Here is a 26,094-nt window from a genome sequence, read left to right on the forward strand (position 1 = left end):
TTGGAAAGTGCTTTGAAGACAAGAAGCTAAGTGCTAAAAATCATCATCAATTTTCAGTAAACCACACTTAAAGTGAACCCACCAGGTTTATTGTTAGAAACTGGACCATTAGTATAAGGCCATGTTTTCTTTTTCCATTTCATTTAGACCATTAGATCAAATAGCCAATACCACATCGAATCTTCCTCTCCTTTTGATAAACCTTTAAGTGGCCTGTGGGTAAAAAACTACTTGATTTTCAGAGAAAATATAAATTACAATAACGTGGTTTTTCTGGAATTTACAGTGTTTTGCTTATTAGGTATCTTTTCTCTTCTGCCTTTAAGTTATATAATAAACAGTGAGTTTACTAAACATTTCATTTGTAAAACTTTGTGAGTGATAAAATTCTAGTTTAATATACTTCTACTAGCTAGTTATCATTTAAGCAAACATATATCTAGGTGTCCCTGACCACATTACATTTATATATTTAGATGAATGATCCAAGGCTTGATTAACCTTTATACTCTAAATTTAAGTAATAAGCCATTCTATTTAAATAAACAAGTGTTTTAGATCGACAACTTTTCCTTCTTACAATACATTCTGGTTTGCATTTATTCAATTATAAAACTCAGATCAGTGGCTCAAGATTGAGAAATGCATGTTTTCCACCAAGGTATAACTAAAATCCACATAGAAACCTACCTACATGCATGCTAACAAAAAAGAGGGCATTAAGTGGTTTTTAAATAGGGAGTCATGAGCAGGACCCTCCACAAAGCCATTATACAGAAACTGGCTGGCTTGGGATGAAATATACAAGAGTAGAAATTTCACTTACACCCATTTTGGACAACATGATTTTGTCCAAAATATTATTTTTACTTCATTATCTCTTACACAGTGAAAGATCATCTACAAAAATGTCATAAATTTCATGTTTTTGAGAATTACAAGATATACCAGCATTATCTTCTTGGATATGGAGTTGTTTTCCATTAAATCAAGCGCAACAATGTTTCTCTAAAAGGAAAGTTTATGTATTTTAATCCCCCAAAATACAGTTTTAAAAGTTGTCTTTCTAAAAGGAGAAAGGACTTGTTATGCACTACATTTTTACCACTCATAATATATAAACAATATATTTTTGCACATCTATTAGTCTACCTCAATCTTTTATCCATATTCACTCTTCCCAAACACCTTTTCCCCACCCGCCCCCACTAAAATGTGGAAGGTGTTCGACATTCTAAGTCTCAACAGGAAAAGAAATGTTAGCTGGTTGCTGAAGTCAGATTTCCATTAGGTTCCTGACTCACATAACAAAAGTAACCATGGAATTCTGCATAGAACCCACAACAGATTGCTCAACTCAGAAACAAGGTTAATGTCTAAGGAAGTTAAGCTAAGACAAAATTTCTCATTGACAGCTTGATGCTTACTATGTCTTCCATATAATCCTCATTTTCTACAGATCATCATATAATAAATATGTTGATAAATGATTTTCCATGGATCATTTCTAACAATCTCATTTCTTTAAAAGAAATGGAGAATAAGTATAAGGAATTTAATTAAAACTGGGAAGGAAAATGGATTCAAGGAAGCCATCTCTTTTAAAAAATTTTTCAAAGGAGGTATTGTATTATTTCCTCCTCCACTCTGCTGGCTTTATTAGGGTGTACAAATAATGGATGACTGGTAAAACAGAAGAAATGTTCACAATTGATATTTGAAAGAACTGTTTTGGGGGCATATATTTTTAACTATCTCTGCTTTAATGTTAACAGTGCAATCAGACAGTGCCTTAAAAATCAACAATATAACGTAGTTCCCATGTTTGGAGAGGAGGGGGAAGGGTGAGTCATTTCAAATAAAATGTTATCCACCCATATAAATATGAAGGAGATAAAAAGTGTCCGAGGGAATTAGCCATGTCCTAAAGTGAATGAGAACTGAATTAGCAGAGACTGAATCTCCATGAGAACATTACTTTGAATCAAAACCAAATTTCTAAAACATTCCAGGTGATTTGCTCTATATTTATAGAATTTAAACACTGGAATTAATGATTCTGAAACATTTAAGAAATAAAGCAATTTAACTGTCAATGCTATATGTATTGGCTGTATTTTTTAATGTTTATATCTAGGCCTACAATGATGGGATAGGTGACCACCAACACTTCAAAGAGCTTCTCAGCTGGACACTATCCCCAAGTTATGAACTGCTGTTATCACACCAGTCTCCAACTCAACAGCAGTGAATGGATTGACTTTCTGTTAACTCAGAAGTTGCTTATCTAAGTTACTTTGAGGGAGGCCAAGAACTCATACACACATAAACTTCCATCCACCATACATTCAAATCCTTCAAATGTCATCATCAGCAACTACTACTTTTGCATCTTTCTTCTGGTAAAAATTAAAAACACAAATAGTACTAAAACACATTATAAGTTAAATCATTTCTTACTAAAATATTGTCAGATGTTTTCCTCTTGCAAAGAAAATTAGAAAAAAAAAATAATGAGAGTATTAGCAGCTTTCAGACTCACAGCATATCAGAAGAACCGCAGTATAAGAGAGAGAGGTAAGGCTGATAAAGTCAGGCAGGAGCATCATGACGAACAGCTAACCCATACTGACTACATACGATGCTTTTTTCTAAGCATTTCACATTCATTAACTTACTTACTTAAACCCTAGGAATTAAAGAAGGTTGGGATAAAGAACTTGGAAGCACAGAGTCCCCCGTCATAAGGCACAAAGTATTTGGTGCTGTGCTGTGCTGTCCGGATCTCCCCTTCAGAATATAAGTGCTTCCCCAGCTGGTGGAGTGTTGGCTGATGAAACACAGCTCAACCTTGTTCTAGAAATCACCTGAGCCAACGAGAGCCATCTGACCCAAGGTTACACCTCTCTCCAGAGGCAGCCCATATATCATGACCAGTTACTGTGGGATAAAAAGGCCTAGCTTCCTTATCTCGAGGTGGGGCAACTCCAAAGAGTCTCTCTCCCCAACTTCAGAGCTCCTGATGGGATCAGCGGAGGCCTCTGTTACTGTCTTGGTCTTCAGCTTCTCCCTCTTCCCAGTCCAACTTCCTTAACTCCCCCAACAGGTAGCGTCACTCAGTACAAGTCCTGGTAAACTTCTTGCACAATCTCAGAAACTGTTTCTCAGGGAATTCAGCCTAAGACAATGGTAGAGACAGGATTCAAGCCGGGGCTCTCTGGCTCCAGAGCTCATGCTCTTAGCTCACACAGGGAAACCCTGATAGTCACAAAGGATTTGGAAAACAATTTTGATGGAGGTTTCCAAAGACCTCAACAGCCTATTGAGCCAAGAGGTCTCAATAACAATAACTGAAATTTGCTGGATCTCAGTAACCTTCTTGAGGCCCCCTAGGTATTTGTGGGGTGTGTCAGCTGTGCTCACCACCCATCCTTTCTTTTCCTTTTTTTTTTTTAATTATACTTTCAGTTCTGTGATACATGTGCAGAATGTGCAGGTTTGTTACATAGGTATACACCTGCCATGATGGTTTGCTGCACCCATCAACCTGTCAAATATTACACCCATCATTTCATATCCTTCTAGTCAGGTCCCTTTGCTGATGGCTAATGAACTGTCAATAATGCCACTTTCCTGCCAGAATACATTTATACATCCGTTTTCTTATCCTTTATGTTGTAACAAGGGTGTCATAGCTGTGTCTAAACAAGAATTAAGGCATAATGCCATGGAGCAATAACTCCACATGTCTCCAGACCTGGACTGCGTCTGAATTATATAATGAATACCAACAGATGAACAAGAGGGAAAATTATATTCAATATGTTGAGACAGAATATAAATGTGTGCAATTCATTTTAAAATGATGTACATCAGAAAATATTTTGAGTTTAGTTTAGCTAATTAGGTAAGTAAGCTTCAATTATCAGAAAATTCAGTTAAAGTGACTATTTTATACCCTGTTGGCAGCAGATAAACAGGCCACTCTTATAACTTAAGCAGACAGGTTCACAGTTTCTCACAATCAGACTCCTCCAAATATGATTTCCTCTTCCTTGATTCCACAGACACTGCAGAGTACCTAATAAGGCTTTCACATCATCCCACCTCTGCTCTCCAAGCCATAGGGATTCTGTTAGATCCCATATCCCCAGACACGCCTTAGGACTAAATCCTCACTTTCTTATTCCATCAGCTCTCAACTCAAGTAGCAGCCTGGGCCACATGTTCTAACCTGCTTTTTTTCTACTGTTCTGGTTTTTATATAAAGGACACTGTGGGCTGGGTACAGTGGCTCACGCCTGTAATCCCAGCACTTTGGGAGGCTGAGGCAGGCAGATCACTTGAGGTCAGGAGTTCGAGAGACCAGCCTGGCCAACATGGTAAAACTCCATCTCTACTAAAAATTCAAAACTTAGCTGGGTGTGATGGTGCGCTCCTGTAGTCCAAGCTACTTGGGAGACGGAGGTTGCAGTAAGCAGAGATCAAGTCACTGCAATCCAGCCTGGGCAACACAGCAAGACTCCATCTCAAAAAATAAAAATAAGAATAAGTAAAGGACATTGTGTTGTTCAAGCCCATGTGGTAGAGTCCATCTATCACAAAAGCTAAAAGCTGTAGGCTCAACAGGAATACATGGCACCAGACTTTCCAAGCTCATTAATTTGCATACATAGTATTACATTTTAAAAAGCTATCCAAGAGGATAATTTTTAAACCCTCCCAAAATAAAACATATTGCGTTTATTTGGAAAAGTAAACTATTTCAGATTAGTGGGATTATACCAAATGAACCCCAAAGCAAAAATGTTGGTTTCAATTCAGAAGTAACATCCAATTTCATGTTATCAGTAGCAAGGTATGGGCTTGATTCATAGACATTTTATAAGGAACTCTAAGTGCTCATTTTATAACCTCAAATGTAACCATGCATGTACACTAGTGCCTTCTAGTCAAGGTCAAGAGCTGAGATAAGACATGCTGAGGCCCGTAAACTTTATAGAAAGTGTCATGTGTCGTCAGACTCATAATCCTCTAGATCAGCTTTCAGTGACATCTGACAATGACTTCAAAGAACAGGAAATGATTCTACAAAATGATTAGTGACTTGAACAAAGTTCTGTGAAAGGAGGATAACCCTGGGTAAAGTCCTGGGTAAAGAGAGAATAATCACCCAAAAGATTAGGTCTATTTACCAAATGTCCATCTTCTCTTTTAAATTGTATAAATACTTAATCCACCCAATGATTTGTCCTGGACCTTCTCCTGTTAGAGGATCCAGCTTCTCTTCTTGTGGTAAAAATCTGCTCACATAAATACCTACTGCATAAACTTAAACTTTTTAAAAATTTAAGCTAAACCTATTTCTCTCAGTTATATATATGTGTATGTATATATATAGTAGAGACAGGGTCTCACCATGCTGCCCAAGCTGATCTCAAACTCCTGGCCTCAAGCAATCCTCCTGCCTCAGCCTCCTAAAGCACTGGGATTACAGGCATGAGTCATGCAGCTATTTCTCTCAGTTATATGTGGTGCTCCTGGTTCTGACATTCTTGGATTTGGGGAAAGTGTTCATGACATTACAGGCTTTGGTGAGGTCTCCTTTCAGACTTCACACTTCATTGTTCAAGACCATAAGCATTCAAATAACTTTCTGTGTGTTCTCTTAAAGAAATTCCTCCATTCTCATGATATGCAGTGTGTTTCTCTAGACCCTTCCCAGTTACATCTGCTCTGCAGTGCAAGACCAAACCCTCAAAGGAGTATTCCAGATAAGACTGCATAAGGTTCAGATACATGGACAAACATAGATGTACAGCATTCAAAGATTCCTATTAAGAAATAATTGAACTCGAATGCATGTTCAAGTGTAATATTTATCAATATATCAATATATTAAAGAGTAGTGAAACACTGAGATTTCACTGGAAATATTATGCATATGTAATAAATGAAACATCTGTTCTAAAACGTCTCAATATATTGTGCATTCACACATATTGTAAGGCAAGAACATGCACCTAACACATAGAGATATATAGTACAACGATATTCTCTCACCTTTACATAAAAATCCAGTGTTATCATGCTGCCCTAACACCTGTACAATAAAGAAGTTCTACTCTCATTCACTTTTATTTGCATTATATTTTCCAAAGATTTTATAGGACCAACACTTGAACTTCAAACTCTTAGTTCAATATAATCAATATGATCAATATTTTAAAAATGATTTGAATGAGGCAAACACCAAATTCACAGATATATGAATAAATAAGTGAATGAAGGACTCCTCCTTCTTGCCTGTCAAATGAGCACCTTTTCTAATGGAAACACACAAGCCCTAAAAAAAGAGAGTTAGCAGGTCTCTAACTCTGTATTTTTTATAATCTGTGGTTATACATATAATCAGTAATTAATAAATATGTATTTTTTCAGAGCAGGCATAAAAATTGCAATTCCTCATAAATCTTTTTTAGGTAAAAACCTTTTTAGGCATCTTTAAAGTGGTGTTCATTAGGGGAAGCTGAGTAAAACGTACAGAAAAACTCTCTGCACTATATTTTTGCAAATTCCAGTGAGCCTGTATTTAAAAACAAAAAGCTTTTTTATACAAGTGCTAACAATTTATTTTTAATCTCAAATAATCAGTCAGTAAAATTGAATCCAATTCAAAGAACAGATCCAATACAGCCATATCAAAATAAGTTAAGCAATTTTCCAAGGAACTATAATACATCACAAACTTTAATAACAAAGATTCTTCCCCAAAGCTACTGGATTCCAAACATCATTACAACGAATTTCACAAGAAATATATTAAAAGCCTAATAGCAATGATCACAGCTCCTGCATTGGAGGAATATCTCCAGAAGAAATACAGTTTTGGGTTTTGTGTTTTGTTTTGTTTTTTGTTTTTTGTGTTTTTTTTGAGACGGAATCTTGCTCTGTTGCCCAAGCGGGAGTGCAGTGGTGCAACCTCATCTCACTGCAACCTCCACCTCCTGGGTTCAAACTATTCTCCTGCCTCAGCCTCCCAAGTAGCTGGGATTACAGGTGCCTGCCACCATACCCAGGTAAATTTTGTATTTTTAGTAGAGATGGGGTTTTGCCATGTTGGTCAGACTGGACTTGAACTCCTGACCTCAATCCAGTCACCTCAGCCTCCCAAAGTGCTGGGATTACAAACATAAGCCACCGTGCCCAGCCAGAAATACAGTTTAAATAAAGTTAGAAAGGATGATTTGTCATCTCTGGTCTGTTCACATTTTTAAAGTACTAAGTATCTCTCCATTAAGTAAGCATTTTCTGGCCACTACCAGGACCAGGAAAGACATACTGACAGAAAGGGTAGGAAAGTATACAGTGTAGAAAGACAACATGAACATATACGAAACAATTAAAGGGCAGTGCAAAACAGTAAGCAATAAAGTGATTAATTAAAGTGTAGAATTCACTGCCTAAGGTTTTGGCAATAAAAATATGTAAGTGTTTGAACTATATTTTCTTCTGATGTTTTTGGAATGGTGTTTTTATTTCATTCCTTAATAGATTTTTCAAGAGAAGTTATCTGATCTAGTTTATCTAAATCTTTTGAGACCTTTCCTATTGGCCTTCTCTCTTTTCCCGGGCAAAGGAGCTCAACTTGTGAAAGTGCAAATGTGTGAGCTATGTGTTTCTGCTTAATCTGTTAATGCTCAGCCATTTTCCAAAGGCGATTGTAATCAGTACTTTAGCAAACTCCCTACCATGAGGCCCTACTTTCTGCTAACATCATGAGTGCTCATCTCACATTCCTAAGGACATAGTCTCCAGAGGTCAAAGGAATTGAAAGAATTTGTGAAGCAGTTCAACTGTGATGTCTCACTGCAGCTGTGGTCACGCAATACACAAGGAGAGTTTCAGGAGTGCAGCCATCAACACTCAAGACCCCATTAAACTTTCAGCCTAACTGATGGTCCCACTGATTCCTCACTCAGAACAAAACATATTTCATCAAATATCACTTTCAGGACTCCATTTCTGATCCTCTGGGGTAGAAGGCGCAAAACCTGGTTTGTATTAGAGACACTAGGAAAATTTCAATAAGGCCATATAGACACAGATTTCCATGCTGCATGGAAATTGGTTCTTCCATGGAAGAACTAATCCTATTCCCTTGGGAGGTCAGTTTAGATACTTTCATTGTCATAATCCTTATTTGTTAAGCAGGTATTCTTCCCTAAATCCACAGCACCCTTGTTTTTTAAATCCCATGTGTCAAATGAGAACTGAAAAGAGGAGCCTTGCTTCCACACTAAATACAGCAATCATCAGGCACGCCTGGATGCATTTGTTTTAAAAAGAGCCAGTTTAACTTCACAAAGGAATGAAATCACTCAGAACAGGAGATGAGATTTTTCTGAAATTCACTATTTGTAAAACTGTAGTTTAACAATGTTCACCATAATTACCCTTTGTATTTATTTCAATTTTCCATAGCACTATGCCTGTAACAGAAAACAAAAGCTGTCTACTATACCAGATGATTCCATTTTCCACTAAGTCACTCAAAATTAGCCACATTTGCGTCAAGCACATGAGGTCTACTACCTAATATGTAAACCTCCTTATAAAATGTAGACTGACGTACATCACTCCGAAGTAAAATGTTACATGCTCAGTATTCTGAGTACCACAGAACAGCTATACTCAAATGATGGCAGCAAACAACAAAGACCCCCATAAGCTCTTTTTAAAAAAGCTCAAATACAGGAAAAAAGAAAGAGTATCAGTCTTCGGGTAAGAAAATCTAACTCCATTTCTATATAGAAATCCAAGTTCCTTCTGCTGCAAACCTGATTTTTCAAATGGATACCTACTATTATTTAAAGGAAAATCATGTAATTCCCCAAAACAAAAATCATACAAATTTTAATTCTATTTAATTAAAAAACAAAAAAGATATGATTCCAAACCACTTTTTGAATAGAGTCACAATATCAACCAACGGCTGAAAATTAGACCTATCAAAGGGTTAAGAATTGTTGTTTTACACAAATGTTTATAAGGTGTATGCTGTTTGCTCTCATATCATACTCAACATATCTGTGAAACACCTTATTCATATTAAGCTGAAAAGGTGTTATCAAAGCCCCAGTTTTTAGCTATTATTCATCCATAAATGTTCGATTTTACATGAAACATGGTTTCCAAAGTATTGGCACTGGAGAACCCACTGTAATATTTAAAATCTGTAACTTTGTGGGCATTCTAATTAAAGAAGCTAAAAAATATTCAGTGTATAAGCTTCGGGGATCACTCAAGGAGTGAAGAGCAGTGTAATCATTTTGAAGCGTTCTCCAAGTCATGTGTGTGTTAGGGGACGTACATTTAATATGAACTATATAGTGAAATGGGTGACTGCAAACTGCTGGCTATTAGACTCAATTTTTCAATCTGATGCTTGATGAACCTTGGTTCCAACTCAGCTTTAGCAATAAAAAGTAAAAGTCCTAGAGGAAAAAAATATAAAGCACAGTTTGAGTCACTCAGAGTAGGCTTAAGAAAGATGCCTAAATGTGTTGTTCATTCATTCAGGCAACAAACATTTATTAATATGCCAGGAACTGTTCTCAGTGCTGGCACAATTCAACTCAAGAATAAGGAATGTTGAAGAATACTATAACAAATAATAATAACTACCATATGTATGGCCATTTACAGTGCTGAACAAACTTTCATAAAGATCACTTTATTTGTTCCTCATAACTTCTCTGTGAATGAGGTTCTATAATTATTTTAATAATGAAAAAAGAGAGACACAGATGATTTTTTTTAATTCTCCAAATCAAGCAACTAATAAGTAAGAGAGCCAGATGTTCAACTCGTACCTTCCAATGTTCCATTGGTCATTGGGCAATCAACATTACAAGATGCTCTAATTTTATGTAAAAGCATTGAGGACTAGTTTTGCATATTTCTGAGTGCTGTATTAAAGTTGTTTAGTATTGTTTTGGTTTGGGATTTTTATTGTTTAGGGATAAAGTTTCAAAGATCCAGACTACCATGTTTACAAGTTCAAAATGTTTGTAATCTCTTTACCCAATGAATTTACTTATTAGATGGAAGCACCGGTGAATGAGTTTGCCTGGTTAGCTGAGTCTTCTAAACAAATAAAAGAAGTTAATTCCCCGTCAAGTATTAAAATCTTCCTTACTTGGGAAAAGATACTAGATAAAAACCTCATGAGCAAAAAACATGAACCAGCACTTTACAAAAAAAATGTAGACAATAATCAGATGAAAAGATAGATAAGGTACCCTGAGAAATGCAAACTAAAACTATAATGTGGTACAACTATACATCCAATAGAATGGCTTTTTAAAAAGACACCTTTTGTAAGGATGTGGTGTAGATGATACTCATACAATGCTGGTAGGAATGTGAATTAGTACCAACTCTGAAGGAAGGCACTATCTACTAAAACCATCGCATCAATTAAACTGGCAAAACACACAATTGGAATTCCCACATGTTCACCAAAAGACATACATAATAATGGTCATAGCTGCACTACTCATAATAGCTAAAAACTGGAAACAACCCAAACAAAATAAGTAAATCAGGAACAAAATGGATAAATATACTGTGGCCTTCTTATAAAGTAGAACACTATGTAGCAATGAGAATAAACTGATGCTTCACACAAAACAAGAATAATTCTCACAAACATAATGTTGAGAAAAGAAGTCACACACAAGAATACATACCATGTAATTCACAGACAGAAAGTTCAATAACAGGTGAAAGTAACCTATTGTCTCAGAAATTAGGAGAGCGTTTGTTTACCTTGAGGGGAAGTAATGACTTGCAGAGGAGTTAGAGAGGCTTCCGGATGCCAGCACTAGCCTAGATTTTAGTCTTGGCACTGGTTACATGGATGTGTTCACTTAGGTCAATCACTGAGCTGTCTACTGATGGTATGATGATGTGAAATTTTCTGACCATATGTATTTCAATAAAAACTTAATAGAAGGAAGGAAGGAAAAGAAAAGACGGAAGAAAGGAGAAAGGGAGGGAGAAGGGGGTGCAATGAAGTGATGCTATCAGAGTCCACATCTAAACAGTCCTCAACCACTGTGCTTGCTTTAGTTCTCACTTCTATCTACCTCTTCCTTTACTACCAAGCTGTTCTCAGGCACTTTTCAATGTTTTCCATGTATCTGCCAATAAAGCCCATTTCAGCCATCTACTTCGTAGTTTACTGTTTGCCATGGGATTAGAAACTTTATAATTAACCACAGAACAGCATGTGTATTAAAAGTAAACCCACCCTGAGGGATTTCCTGGGAGTAAAGTGAGTCCTTTTTAATGTATGTCTTTTTTTACCTTCTATTTTGCCTGCTCAGAGGCTTTTTGCTGGGGAATATGCCAAATGTAGGGGATCCAAATAGGTGAAGTTGTTACTAGATCTTATCTGTGAATATTAGATCTCCAGGCCAAAGCTAGAATTAACTAACATAGAAATCCATATCTCACAAGTTCACATACTTGCAAACAGTATTAAGAAGAATATTAATCAGTGAATATACTTTAAAGAAAGAAATCACCAATTTCTTCTTAAATAAGATGTCTTCAATATATCAAGAATAGATTTTTCTAGTTGTGTCACTCACAGAATATTATAGCAGTGTTAAATATAACATACTTTTTTCTCATTTTGTATTTTTGTTCATACTGATTTTTTAATCACCAAAAAAGTATACTAGGAGTATTATTTAAAACTTTCTTAAGGTTTCTAATATAGAAATTCAAGTTAAATTCAAGTCAAGGAGTATAACTTTTCCACAAAATTATCCACCAAGTAAAAATACAAAAAGCCAAAATATCAGTTGGTGGTTATTTATCTCCTTTTACACCCTAATTTCACTTAATTTCCTTCCGTGTTCATTCTACATGAAAAACAAAAGTTAGCTCTCAAGATTCGAGTTAAAACTGGTACAAATTAAAATTAAAATTAAAAATTCTTCTCTCATGAAACATTCCCTGGATTGCAGAACCTGAAATAAAGTTGTGGCAAGTGGGCACTGCTACTGAGCAGAATTACCCACACAAAATGGAAACTGTCACTTTAAAACGATAAACTTTTAACCGCTTTAGTATCTTCTGCTGTGACTAAAAAAACAGTCACCCATTCATTGATGGTTATTCAACATCACGTCTCACCAGTCAAAAGATAAAATATTTATTCCTACCTCCACCAATAATTTACAGTTAACATTTAAGAAAAGCATAGAGAATTCTCTGTCATAGTTTCCTCTTCATTTCAATGAGCAACAATCCCTTACATTTACTTAGTTTTTAGGGAAGAGAAACAAGATGATGTTTTGGTTTACACAAACTACAGAGGCACATAGTTTCAACATTACTGTTTCTACCACCATCCTTTTTCAATACAAAGGCTCCTGAACCTACAATGTGTTATGTCCTGATAAGCCCATCATAAATTGAAAATACTATAAGTCAAAAATGTGTTTAATACAACTAACCTACTGAGCATCATAGCTTAGCCTAACCTAACTTAGATGTGTTCAGAACATTTACATTCTCCTACTAGGCAAAACCATCTAGCACAAAGCCTAGCGTATTTTATAATAAACTATTGGATATCTCATGTAATTTATTGAATACTGTGCTGAAAGCGAAAAACGGAATGTTGTTATCAGTACTTGAAGTACAGTTCCTACTGAATGTGAATGCTTTCACGCCATTGTAATTCTGAAAAATTTTAAATCAAACATAGTAAGTCTGGAACCACCTATCTTCAGAGTCAGGTAAGATATTATCATTAAGGAATAAAATTATTGGCATGATTAAGAAGATTGGAAGAAAAAGTTTTCTCTCTCCTTTGCCACAGCAAGTAAATAAAGCCATTAGCATTTATACACTTGTCCATTTTTTTTTCTTTTTTTTTTTTGTGACAGAGTCTTACTCCATCACCAGGCACCAGGCTGGAGTGCAGTGGCGCGATCTCAGCTCACTGCAACCTCTGCCTCCCAGGTTCAAGCAATTCTCCTGCCTCAGCCTCCCGAGTAGCCCGGACTATAGGCACACGCCACCACGCCCAGCTAATTTTTTTGTATTTTTAGTAGAGACAGAGTTTCACCATGTTGGCCAGGATGCTCTCGATCTCTTGACCTTATGAATCACCTGCCTCGGCCTCCCAAAGTGCTGGGATTACAGGCGTGAGACACCACACCCGACCCACTTGTTCATTTTTTTAGAGACAGGCTCTCACTATATTGCCCAGGATGATGTTCAGTAGCTATTCACAAGCACAATTTTACAGCATATTAGTACATGACAGCCTTGAACTCCTGTGCTCAAGTGATCCTCCCACCTCAGCCTCCAAAGTATCCAAGATCACTATATCTGGCTCTCGTATTTTCAATGTCTTATTAGAAATGTCATTGCACTGCTGAGACTGCCAAAATGCAATAAAAGCCACTGCCACAGAAGTATTATGAAAGTAGTCAATATGGCTTCCCACAAAATTAAATCAGCCACCTCTACAAATTAGGGGGTGTGTGTCTGTGCATGTGCGTGTGTGTGTGTAAACATACATTAGGCAGAACTGAGTAAAGGGGAATCCATCCCTATTGCTGGAAAAATAACCAAAGGTGTACACTACTGAGAATATAAAAGATCACCTTCATGTCAGAAGAAGAGCAACATATTTTCCATTTTGCAGCCCAAATGTATCAAATATTTAAATATTGGGAGAAAAACAAAATATATTTGGAATATAACTTAGCCCTGACCTTATATAAAACTTATTCCTTCTTTCCTCTACATTATGTAAAAATAGTAAGTTCTAGTTTTGTAAAGTCTTACTAGCTTTCTGGATGTTTTTAACTAACCATTTTGCTAAATGACTCCCTAAAAAATACATAAATTTCATAAATCACAGGTTGTCCTTGGAAACAGCATCAACTGAGATACATGTTCTACTTATAGCTTCCTTTGTCCCATCAAATCATGCATTTTGATTCCTTCCATTTAGCAATCAAGAAAAGGCTGCTTAGAAATTTTAATCCTCATTAGATTTTCCTCTTCTTAGTTTGTTCTTTCCAATCCCAATCTTAACTATCAACTCCAGTCTTAGATTTCATTCATATTATTTTAAATAAAGCCAAAGAAACTCTAAGAAAAAGATAATGTATCTTGCCACACTTAAGTCCAGCAGTCTCTCAGGACTCTTCTCCCCTAAGACAAGTAGTCTTCATGGTCTACAGTGCTCTCAGAGGCAGTCAAGGAATCCTGTTTATTTACAGGATTCACCAGCTAGTTTCCATTTCCTTAAGTGTTTTCTTTTCCTTTAAGATGTAAGCATGGCCAGATATCACTCTTGCTATCAGAACAAGGGATCAGAACCTCAAAACTGTACCTGCCAGCACTCAGTGAAAAGTGAGATTACCATCAAGGCCTACTGGAAGTTGTCCTAAAGCTGAACAATGAGAACAAGGTTACCCGATTTCTATCACATTATTCCTCTAAATCTGATTGCCTGTATTTCTTTCACACAACATTTTTGTAAATCCAAAATGTCTCTTAATTATTTAAAGGACTGAAATAATGGCACTAACATTCAAACATCTAAAGTTATTTAATGTTGACTACATGAACTAAAAGAAATACATTAAACTGACAGTACATCCTGTCATTGTCATTGGGTAAGGTGTCTAATGTATGCCTGTAAATCTCCAGAAATGACCCCAAAACAGCAAATGGGGCCAGGTGCGGTGGCTCACGCCTGTAATCCCAAAACTTTGGGAGGCCGAGGTGGGCGGATCATGAGGTCAAGAAATCGAGACCATCCTGGACAACATGGTGAAACCCCCTCTCTACTAAAAATACAAAAATTAGTCCTGTGTGGTGGCATGTGCCTGTAGTCCCAGCTACTCAGGCGGCTGAGGCGGAAGAATGGCTTGAACCCAGGAGATGGAGATTGCAGTGAGCCAAGATTGCGCCACCGCACTCCACTCACAGAACAAGACTCTGTATTAAAAAAAAAAAAAAAAAGAGCAAATGGCACCAAAACCCTCATTTTGAAGAACACTTAATCCAAATTGTTGGGGGTTTCCTAGTTTTCAGTTTTTTCAAACATACCTGGAACTATCAAAATATCCAATCTTGTCCTTGTCACCCCCACTCCTACAAATGCTCTCTGCCTCAACAGTTCACAATGCAGTGGTACTGCTTTCCTGTCTCCACCTACATATATGAGAGTTTCTGCGTCATCTTACTTGACAGTCTGGGATAAGGTTAAAGCAAACCAATTTCAAGATTTAACACAAAGACCAGAATCCTATCAGAACTTTTAACTTTAAAACGAAAGTAAAAATTTTTTCTCAGCTATAAAAGCTATAGAAAAATAAACCGGCACACTTCCTTTGAATTAAGTTATACTAATATCTTCAGTCCAAGTACTAAAATGGCCATGTAAATTGTTTATATGTTAATGTGATAGACACAAGAGAGTTGTAGTCTGAAGCGTTTTCAAAAGACATTACATTGGCTGTAAAAAAAAAAAAAAAAACTACTGAATATTGTTCTAATGGTATTGACGAATCTACTCAAATCACAATGGAAAAAAAAAGCCCAAATGAGCAATGCACACTTTAATTAATTTAATTCAGGTTAATATTACAACTCTAAGTTCCAAGATACAAGAAAAAAGAGAAATACAGTACAATGCAGTGTCTCTTAGGAAAGGAGCTGTTCCAGGATTTGAGACAATGAGCGTTTAGTACAGCCCAGTGTTCTTGATTTCTCATTAGGAGCAACTTTCCAGGCCACTGAAGTGAATAGTAAAAGAAATGGGGAGGGTAAGCGAAAGGGGTCGCTGCTCTTCAGTGTCAAGAAGGAAAGAGCTTGCTGCGATCAATTATGCAGAGAAGGTAGGGCGTTGAGAGGGAAGAAAGGGTAGAAAAAAACAGTTTTACAGGGCGCTGAAAAAAGTGACAGAACAGAGGTAGAACTGCTTCCTTCTCCATCTATCACGTCAAGTTCAAGTTTTTCTTTTTGTTCTGTAAGAACTTTTGTCTTAATGGTGCTTGAGCGGTTTGCTGATGATGTAGTTCCCAACTCCTGCCTTCCTTTGGTGACTTATTAACGGACTGGCAACGGCTGAGTAAAATGCACTTAAGAAAAAAGAAATCACCTCTCTTTGCCAAGACCGACATGCTGCCCAGTACCTGAGGAAGAGGTCCGCTGTCGCTGGCCAAAATAAATTCCAGTTGAACCTCTGCCTCCCCTATCCAAATCCATTGCAAATAAATGTGTTGTGCCACTTGCAGACAATCTGCCTGACTCACCCCCCGCCTTCGGCGTGCCAGGGAAAGATGTAATGCTCCGTCCTGGAGCGGGCAGTGAAGCGGGGGCCGTGGCCTCGGTGCAACCGAGAGTCCCCACGTCCCCCCCTGTGATGGTTTTGGGGATGCGTTCCTCTCAAGCAGGTGTCTGGTCACAGGGCGACCACCCAGGCTCACAGCAACACACGTGTCACTGAGCCTGCGCCCAGCCCGCCGCAGACACTGGACCCGCAGTCCTCGTAACGACGCCCAGTTGGGGCTTAGCAATGAGGGAGGAGCGGGACCACCCAAACTCTTCCTCTAAACCTTAAGAAGGAAAAAAAAGTACTTTTCCGCGAGCAGCCGCCACACACTGCCCGCGCCCAGCTCCGGGGATGCCCGGCCCGAAATTGACCTCTCTCTCCCTCGCAGGAGCGCGCCGAGGCCGCCAGTGCGCCCTCTGGGATCAGCCCCCGGGCCCGCGCTCGCCGCCGCCGTGGAGCGAGGAACCCCACCGACCCTCCCTGCAGCTGCCTGGGCCAGGCGCTCACCTCCTGGGGTCCGGCTTCCGTCGCTCCTCCAGTTTGGCGGCGGAGTGTAGGGCTGCAGCGGCCACTGCCGCCGCCGCCGCCGCCTTCGCTGCCACTACGGCCGCCGCCGCCACCGAAGCGCTGCCCGGCGCGCCGCCTGATTTGGAGGCTGGGGGGCCGCGGAACCCCCGGAGGCGCGAGCCTGGGACGCGGCGGGGCCGAGCCGCGGGAAGTTGTCTGCACGGGGCGCGGAAAGAGCGGGGCGCTGGTCACCCGCGCCCAAGTAGTCACAACTTTGCCGCCTGGGTGGGTGCGCGCTCCGGAGGGAGGCGAGCGCGGGAGAGCGGGGCAAAGACTCTGGGACTGGAGGGTCTTCGGAGCAGGCAGCACTGGAACCTGAATGGCCCGCAACGAAGGGGGACACGGTGGGTCGGGGCGATGTCTACACGGCCCGCGTGGTGAGCGGCGAGCGAGTGTGTGAGAGCGCGGGCGTCTACTCTACTTTGCCTCCTGCAGCTCCTGCATATTTATGGGGATCTCTGATGTTACTGCCAGTAACTAACACTGCAGCAGTGGAGCCCAGCCCGGGTGCCCCTCGGGAGCAAGCCGGGGTGCAGGGGCTCAGGGAAGGCGGCCGCGACGAAGGCTGTGCCGCGAGCGCGAGCCTGCGATCCATATTTAAAGCCGTAAGTGGCCTCGGCCGGCCCCCTGCCCTGCCCTCGCTCGCGCCCGCCCGCCGGGCCCCCACCGCTCCGGGCCGCCGCTCGGCGTCAGCCGCCCGGGCCTCCGCGGCGGGCGGGGCCTAGAGCCGCGCCGCCTCCGCCGGGGGCTCGGACTCTGCGCGCAGCTGGCAAAGGACCCGTTTCCAGACCCGTCGCTCTTGCCTCCTGGGTTCCTTCTCTCTCACGCCCTAGGCTGGGTGATAGGTCCAGCTTTTTGTCTTACTCAGAAGAGTTTACCAGTGGGGAGAGCCTGTGCTTCCATGCAGACCTAAAATTGCATGCGTTTTCCCAGCCCAGATCACTCTTGACTCTACTTTCTAAAACTTGGGGCATATAGAGTGCTGCCATAACACAGTATTAAGTCATTGTTCACCTTTAGCAAAAGTTATCTGAGGATAAGGTGGTTGTCAAACTGTGTCCTTCACTTATGTCACTGGTGCCTTTCTGTCTTCCTTGGAAGTTAGGAAAACAGCCTTAGCTATTCAAAGCGGTTTCTTGAGCATGCAAAGTGATTATTTGTATTTATTCTGTTCCTAAGTCTAATTAATGAGGTTCAAGTACCCTTTGCCAAGCAAATAACATACAATGACCCAGCACCAGGGCCATCAGTAAACCGTCAAATCATAAGTAAACCATTAAGATATGAACAGACTGTCAGCACAGACACCATCTATTGTTCCGGGTACTGCTAGAGAATAGTCACTTAATGGATTTCAGCCACATGGTATATCATGCAAGTGTATATCATTTTCTAGTAATACATATTATATGTAATACATATGTGGACACCACTGAGCAAATTGTGTTTTCAACAGTAGCCACCAAAACACATAAAGCTCAGTCAAGAGAAATGATTTCACATACTGACTGCTCCTTGCTCCCAGTCTTTCTTCAGTACAAAGCTATAGCTAATAGAGCCTCCAAGGGGGGAAAAAATGGGGTAGGGAGAAAATAATTTGAGGACAAAGGCTTTTCTTTCTAGTATTCAAAACTGGAAGAGATCCAGAGATCCATGGTGCCTGACCAGTGCTTGGAAAGCAGGTATGGAGCTTGTATCTTTTAAAAAACGTATACTTTTAAAAACCTTAGTTAGTGCTTAGAAGGCATAAGGAAGCACCCCAATCTGTCTGATGTCTACAATTAAAATGTACTAATGTCATGTGTCTGTTGTCACATCTGGCTCACATATATGTTCACACATTCTACATAACCCACTGCAGTGACAGTCATGAGAATAGCACCAGGATTTGTTAATAGGAAACTCAAAACCAAAGATAAAACAAAAAATTAGCTTTAAAGTTTTCACCTAAGTAATTATATTCTATTTCTAGGCTAATGTTAAAATTAACTTCCACTCCCTACGCAGGCAGTTTGCAAGAATCAGCAACCCCAAAGATAAGCTAATAGGCAAAGGGAAGTCACTTTTGTATTAAGAATTTGCCACTGCTGTTCAGCAGTTTTTCACACTGTGGATTATGTATTTCAACATAGCTGGCAATTTCTCATTATAATCATGAAGCAGCCATGTACAGTCAGTGTTGGTGAATAAGAAAAAAAAAGTTCAAGAAACACATTTTGCAAGCATTCTGCTGCGAAATATATCAAACTCTCCTTCACATAAGCTAAATAGGTAACTCCTGAAGGCATTTCAGTACCAAGATTGGCAAGAATTTACCCGAAAAGGAGCACAGAGGTGAGATTTGGTATGTGTCTTTTATTAGTGAGAAAAAGAGTTGTCTTTGGCAAAGGGTTTGCAAACTCTGTTATCATTTTCATTACTTGATGTTTGCTATCCCACAATTAAAAGAGCATGTTTTATTTCCTATTGATTAGTGTCCACTAGATATGTGTGTGTTTTCTTTTGAAAGGTCATTGATTAATTTTTCTTATAAACTCTCCATGTGGTCACTTTCGATTGCTTTTCCGGGTGATAACCATGAATCCTAAGATTTTTGTTCACCTCTCCTAAAAGTTCTGTTATATCTCTTGATTCTCACAAGTCCAGAGAAAGATTTATTAGTTCTTTTTGCCTTGGGGTTCACACAGCTTGGTGACAAGAAGAATGGGCAGAAAAATGGATAGAACTAGAAAAACGGTGTAAGTAAGCTTTACTGATAATCATTTGTTTACTTTTTAATCAATAACTCTCTGCACTAAATGATTTCTTAGAATACCTGCCCAGTATTTCGCTTATTAATCAGATTTCCTTCCTATCATCCAAGGTCCTAATTGGCATCTAAAGAAAACAGAAAGGAGGAAGGACCTTTGTTTCGATGACAAGCACCATCTAGTGGCAGCAGGTGATGACAACATAATGTCTCCAAGAAGAATGAAGATGAAAGTTTTTGAATAGGTAGTTCAGGTGTTCCTGGTGGCATATAGGCATGGCATTCTTTGATTCTAAAATAAGAGGTTGTATGTAGTAAAATAATGCAACTGATTGGCCCTATGTTGATTATTGAAAGTAAGGTGCAGATCTGACCTGCAGATAAAATTATTACCATAGAATTTTCTCAGTATTTGTGTGACTTTGAATAGGTCATTTTGAATAGATTTCTGTATTTAAGGTTACTCATTACATAAAATAAGAAGCGTGATGGCTTGTCACCAGATGTTATCTGTAAAGAAAGCACTGTGTTCAGCAAAGAGCAGAATCCATAAATTTATCATATTTGGGGGTTTTCACTATTAGGAAAAAAAGGTGAATAATATTGTTTGTTTCTCCTGGAATTATACAAAATTATAACATTCATATGCATTTCATATTGGGGCCTAAACAGAAAGGTGGTAGGAGATCTGTTACGGCTTGTTACTACAAATATCAAAGACTGGTCAGAGGTGTTTCTCAATATCAAGTCCTTTTTAAATACGTGGCTCATTGGTGAAAGTCTGACCAACATTTGCTACACGGAATAGAGATTTTCTTTGTACTGGTGTTTGTTTGGACTTCTTGTTGTTAGTAAACAATATTGCAACAGAATGATCATTAAAGTTGCCACTTTGTATCAGTTTAGCTAACTACTTCATTGTGTAAGAGTAAGAAATGAGAAAATCACTTTTTTTCTTCTCATTCTGAAACCAATCTGGGATGAAAGATAGACAATAGATCTACCGTCACCAAAGGCCTCATTTTTGTTTCACTTACACTCCACAAGTATTCATATTCAGTCTGGCAATTTCTTGAATAAATTCAACTAACCTAGATTTATAATTTACATTCTCTTCTTCAACCCTCCCCCCCCCCAGGTTTAAAAATAGCTATAGCCCCCTTTTTATCAGGAGAAAATGAAAGTGAACATAGTTTTTGGAAGCTGTCAGCCCAGCATGAGCTGGGGAAAATAATTTTATTTGGTTAAACATGTGTTACAAGTTGTTTCACAGCTTTAGCAACTGAGCTCTCAACCATATCCAACTGTCATTTTTAAAACACATGCCTAAAGTGAAATATTAGAAGAGGTTCTAACTTTTTGTTTTTTTTTTGTTGTTGTTTTGTTTTTTTTGAGACAGAATCTTGCACTGTAACCCCTGCTGGAGTACAATGGCATGACCTCAGCTTACTGCAACCTCTGCCTCCCAGGTTCATGCAATCCTCCTGCCTCAGCCTCCTGAGTAGCTGGGATTATAGGTGCACACCACCACACCTGGCTAATTTTTTGTATTTTTAGTAGAGACAGGGTTTCACTATATTGGCCAGACTGGTATCGAACTTCTGACCTCGTGATCTACCCATCTCGGCCTCCCAAAGTGCTAGGATTACAGGCATGAGCCACCGTGCCCATCCAAGGTTGTAACTTCTGAAAACAGGAGCTAATCTCGGTTAATGTCAAGGAAGGCAAGTTATTCAATCTCTGTGTCTCATTTCCCACAGCATTAAAATCAAAGACCTTAAGATTATACCCAAAAATTAAACAATTCCAATAGGATACCACAATGATTTCCTCTAATAAAATTGAACAGTATGTCTGTGAGAGAGAAATATTCAAATCTTTCAGAAATGGCATCGACATATTTATTATGAAGGCTATGTTTAATAACCTTAGGCCAACAGGAATTCTCCCTACAGGAATTCTCCCATGGATCAGCATAACGCAGCACATAGGCCTCTCTGTTTCAAAGGAGAAGGAAAATTTAAAATGAGCTACTAAGCCACTAAAACCCAGGCTCCTGATTTAAATGATTGATCTGGTTTTAGTTCAGATGGTAGAGAATTATGTCAGACTTCTCTACTAGAACTGACTCTTGGGGCCCTTGGACTCTGATAATCTGTGTGTGTTTGTGTGTGTGTGTGTGTGTGTGTGTGAAGTGTACATGTACATGATCAGACCAGCCACTTGCCAGACACAGAAAGGTGCTTGCTCCTTTGTATCCCACTGGCTTCCCGCCTCCTTGAGAAATGAATGGGCCTACATTGCAGAGCACTTTAAAGCGGCTCTTTTTTTTTTTTTTTTTTTTTTTTTGCCTGTGGACTAAGTCATGTGGATTCAGCTATCCCACTGCTTGGAGACAGGTTTCTTTATGGACTAACTGACCACCAGATCCAACTGGGCCATAACCATTCTCATCCTACTCATCTGCTCTTCAGACCAGGCCTATCTTGGAGACCACAGCACCTCAGTCTCCTTGCAAGTAACAAAACAGTTGATGTTGCTTCACGGAAACCACTGCAGATCAAAATCTGAGTATTAAAAGTTGACTCCTTTTTCCCCTCTGTTTAGGGAAAGAGCACTCCGAGCAAATGTGCCTTTACGGCTTTTCAATTTTCCAGTGCCAAACAAAGGATGCTCTCAGTTCTACACAGAATATGGGGCATTCTTGGGTCATCCATTCAGTCAACCAATATTTATTAAGAACCTACTTACTTTGTGTCAAGAACTCTTCTGGATGATGGATTCCTAGAACAAGAAAAGTTCCTGCTTCATGGAACTTACAAGTAAACAAATAAGTGGGCAAAATAATGTTCATTATCTTGGAATACTAAATGCAATAAAAACACTATGAAGAGGATGACCAACCATCTCAGGTTACACTGCTAATTTACCCGTTATCCTTCTGAATGATAACAGCACTCTCTATCATCTCAAAAGGAAGACATGGTGAAGACTTATAGAATCCCCTTAGCCCTAGAAGAGGTAAAGCACAGAGATGTGATAGAGTTGACAAGGCAAGGGAGAGCTGCTTTCAAGTGGGGATCAAGGAACGCCTTTCTGAGATAGGAATGTTTGAGCGCAGATCTGATTTGACAGGACATAAATATGAAAAATTTTAAAGGCAACTTGACAGTACAAACAGCATCTGGCATGGTGCCTTACACGTAGTAGGAACTCAGTAATTATGGAATGATTGATGGCATTCATTCTTTTCGGAACATTAAAAATAGAGAAGCTTACTTACCCAGAATATACTTCTATTAAGACAGATTTCAGGCTTCACGAATTCCTTATGACATCATTCTTCTTACACAATAACATTGGGACTATATCTGTGTATTTATTTGCATGTGCATAAAGCATCTCTTGAAGGATACATGAGCAACTAAAAGCACTATTTGCTTCCAGGAAGGGGAACTAGAGCAGGCATAGGGAAGAAGACTTTTAACAGGATCATACACTTTTAAAACTTTAACCATGCATGTAGATTGCTTTTTTTTTAAATGAAATTTGGATTTAAAATATATAAACAACTGTATTTATCTGCCTATAGTTTTCCATATGAATAAGTATATAATTTAAAGAGAAGCCCACCTGATAGATTAATATTTTTTACAAACTATGTCACAATGGCTCCTGAGACACCAGTGACAAGACTAGAATGTCTAACCCCTTTCATAGTTATTGGATGTTGTTCAGTGCCAAAAGCATTTGTTCACTTTCCACCTGTGCTCCATTCAAATCAGTGTCCAAAAGGACAAAAATATTTTCAGAAAGAAATTGCTGCTTTTCTTGCACCTTGTCAAATAATAAAACAGTAAAAAAAAATTGTAAATAACATTTTATCAGGCATCTTGCTGTAACTTTGATTAGAACGGTTAGTTTTCAAAATGAAATTGGGCCAGGTGCAGTGGTTTGTGCCTGTAATCCCAAAATCTGGGGAGGTTGAAGCAGGAGGATGGCTTGAGCCAGGCTACAGTAAGCCATAATTGTGCCACTGCACTCCAGCCTGGGCAAAAGAACAAGATCATGTCTCAAAAACAAATAAGAGAAAATGTGTTGCTTTTTTTGATTATAAAAGCAATGTAGTTTTACTATTAAATTGTCATAAAATAGAGAAAAATAGGTGGAGTAGCAGTAAAAAAAAAATCTCTTTCAAAGAAGATGTTCATTTTTTACATATTTCCTTTGCATAATTTAGATTTGTGGTTTCCAGTTGATTGACCATATTGTATTAAAAAATGGTGTGTGGGCCAGGCTTGGTGGCTCACCCCTGTAATATCAGCATTTTAGGAGGCCAAGGCAGGTGGATTACTTGACACCAGGAACTCAACACCAGCCTGGCCAACATGCTGAAACCTCGTTTCTATTAAAAATACAATTAGCTGGGCATGGTGGTGCACACCTGTAATCCCAGCTACTTGGAAGCCTGTGGCACAAGAATGCTTGAATCTGGGAGGCAGAGGCTGCAGTGAGCCAAGATCATACCTCTGCACTAAGAGGCAACAGAGTAAGACTGTCTAAAAAAAAAACTGTATAATGTGGTCATTGAGCCTAATTTTGAGTGAGGACAATCTCTTTTGTCATAAAACACAAATTTTAAGAGATGTGGCTAGAAAAATTAAAGGAAATCTGGGATTCCATCTTTTCAAATCCAGTTCATAGTTGTTATGCTCTTATCTAAACACAAGTCCAGAATTTCCCCTCTGTCTATAAAGATTCCAATGGAATAAGCTGTCTATTGACAGTTTCTGCTATCTGGCAATGAAAATATTGATAGCCTCACTAAAAATAGTAGTATTACTAATACGGCCAACACCTACATAGCTATTACCATTACCGTGTTCTAGGGTCTGTTCTGACAAATTAACTCATTTAATGTGGATAATAAGCCCATTGTTAGTAGTGGTATCACTTGCTTTCTCGTTGCTATTATGTTTATTTATTTTTTGGTGATATCCCTTTCATGTTCACAAGAAGCTATGTGTCTGTCAGAACTCCCTACATTTTTATACATGGTCAGCTGTTTCAGATTTACTCAAAATTTGACAAAGTTTGGACTTGAGTTGGGTTAGTCTTTCTCTGTGAATTTAAACATCTGGTCCGGAAGGTTTAGTAATTGTTGGAGATGGCCAGGCACAGTGGCTCACACCTGTAAGCCCAGCACTTTGGGAGGCCGAGGCAGGAGGATCACAAGGTCAGGAGATTGAGACCATCCTGGCCAACACAGTGAAACCCCGTCTCTGCTAACAATACAAAAATTAACCAGTCATGGTGCCACATGCCTATAATTCCAGCTACTCTGGAGGCTGAGACAGGAGAGTCACTTGAACCCAGCAGGTAGAGGTTGCAGTGAGCCGAGATTGCACCATTGCACTCCAGCCTTGGCGACAGAGCAAGACTCCATCTCAAATAAATAAATATTAAAAACAAAATATAATTGTTGGGGACATCCACACAATAGAAGAACACGTCAATTATATCTACTTTTCTCATTTCAGCTGAACTTGACAAAGCACATATATACTGATACTAATACCCACATATACTTCTATGAAATCAGCTATCCAAAAACAGAATTTTAGAATTTGAAAATACTAGACTTTGATTTTTTTTTTCCTTTGGTATCTGAGCTACATTTTGCCACAGCTATTTCACATGAGATTTTCAACGGTGTTTTCTTCCACCTTCAGTCACAGGTATGTGCTCTATCTGTAGTCCGTCCTATCGGGAGCACAGTAGAAATACAACATATAGGCTTAAAGGCCATTAATAATTTCCCATGCACTGGTAATACCACGGTACTTGTTTATAATGTACTATATAGAAAAACATAGTACACACAGTACTAGATAGTATGTATAAGGCTCCGTGCTATCCACAGTTTCAGGCATTCACTAGGGATCTTGTAAAGTATCCATTGTGGGTAAGGGGAGAACTACTGATACTGTGACCTTAACTTTTTAATTTTTCATTATAAAATAAGTGGGGGAGGAAAATCTTTTTCTTGGTGTCCTGGTGGTGGTGCTGGTGTTTGGTATCTAGGCACTGAGCCTAATGTAGTAATCTCCATTCCTAAATTAAATTTGGAGAATTTTATCTCTGTTTACAAAAAAAACCCTAGTATCTAGTATTTCTCTCAGGATTGCACAGAAATTAGTGACAAAGGCCAACATATGTCTTTTCATTCAGCAATTTTTACTTGCTTAAACTTAAAAAAGATTCACATTTTGCAAACATTTTTCAGAAAAATCTGTGTTAGGATATGTTATGGTAAAGCAGAAATTGGAAAAGTGAGATTGTTTTTGAATTATTGATAAATTCCTTTCCTCTCAAGCTTTCACCCAAGTGTTTAAGT

At 38.9% G+C, this 26,094-nt stretch overlaps 2 protein-coding genes across 25 annotated transcripts in view; one reads left to right on the forward strand and one right to left on the reverse strand.

Annotated features, from left to right (window-relative positions):
• Positions 1-26,094, reverse strand: part of SLC4A4 (solute carrier family 4 member 4) — a 498,924-nt gene that overhangs the window by 380,395 nt on the left and 92,435 nt on the right. For 10 of the 24 annotated variants that reach the window (XM_078367116.1, XM_078367119.1, XM_078367113.1 and 7 more), the window contains exon 1: positions 16,889-17,520. The exons of 11 other annotated variants lie outside the window; for them this stretch is intronic. The gene's annotated coding sequence lies outside the window, so the exon portion shown is untranslated. Of the gene's footprint in view, positions 1-16,361; positions 16,554-16,888; positions 17,521-26,094 lie in introns of those variants that run through there. 3 more of the 24 variants (XM_078367100.1, XM_078367108.1, XM_078367091.1) reach the window with 1 other exon arrangement.
• On the forward strand, positions 16,695-20,597 carry LOC144581814 (uncharacterized). Its single transcript, XM_078367122.1, has 4 exons — positions 16,695-17,553; positions 18,572-18,630; positions 19,636-19,686; positions 19,812-20,597. Exon 1 carries the CDS (start codon positions 16,733-16,735, stop codon positions 17,327-17,329), a length of 597 nt encoding a protein of 198 aa, XP_078223248.1. The 5' UTR covers positions 16,695-16,732; the 3' UTR covers positions 17,330-17,553; positions 18,572-18,630; positions 19,636-19,686; positions 19,812-20,597.

Source organism: Callithrix jacchus, chromosome 3, assembly GCF_049354715.1.
Source record: "Callithrix jacchus isolate 240 chromosome 3, calJac240_pri, whole genome shotgun sequence".
NCBI lineage: Eukaryota > Metazoa > Chordata > Mammalia > Primates > Cebidae > Callithrix > Callithrix jacchus.

Bases quoted from the DNA above. Each gene is read 5' to 3' on its own strand.
- LOC144581814 (XM_078367122.1), top strand. From the start codon at position 16,733: ATGCCCGGCCCGAAATTGACCTCTCTCTCCCTCGCAGGAGCGCGCCGA.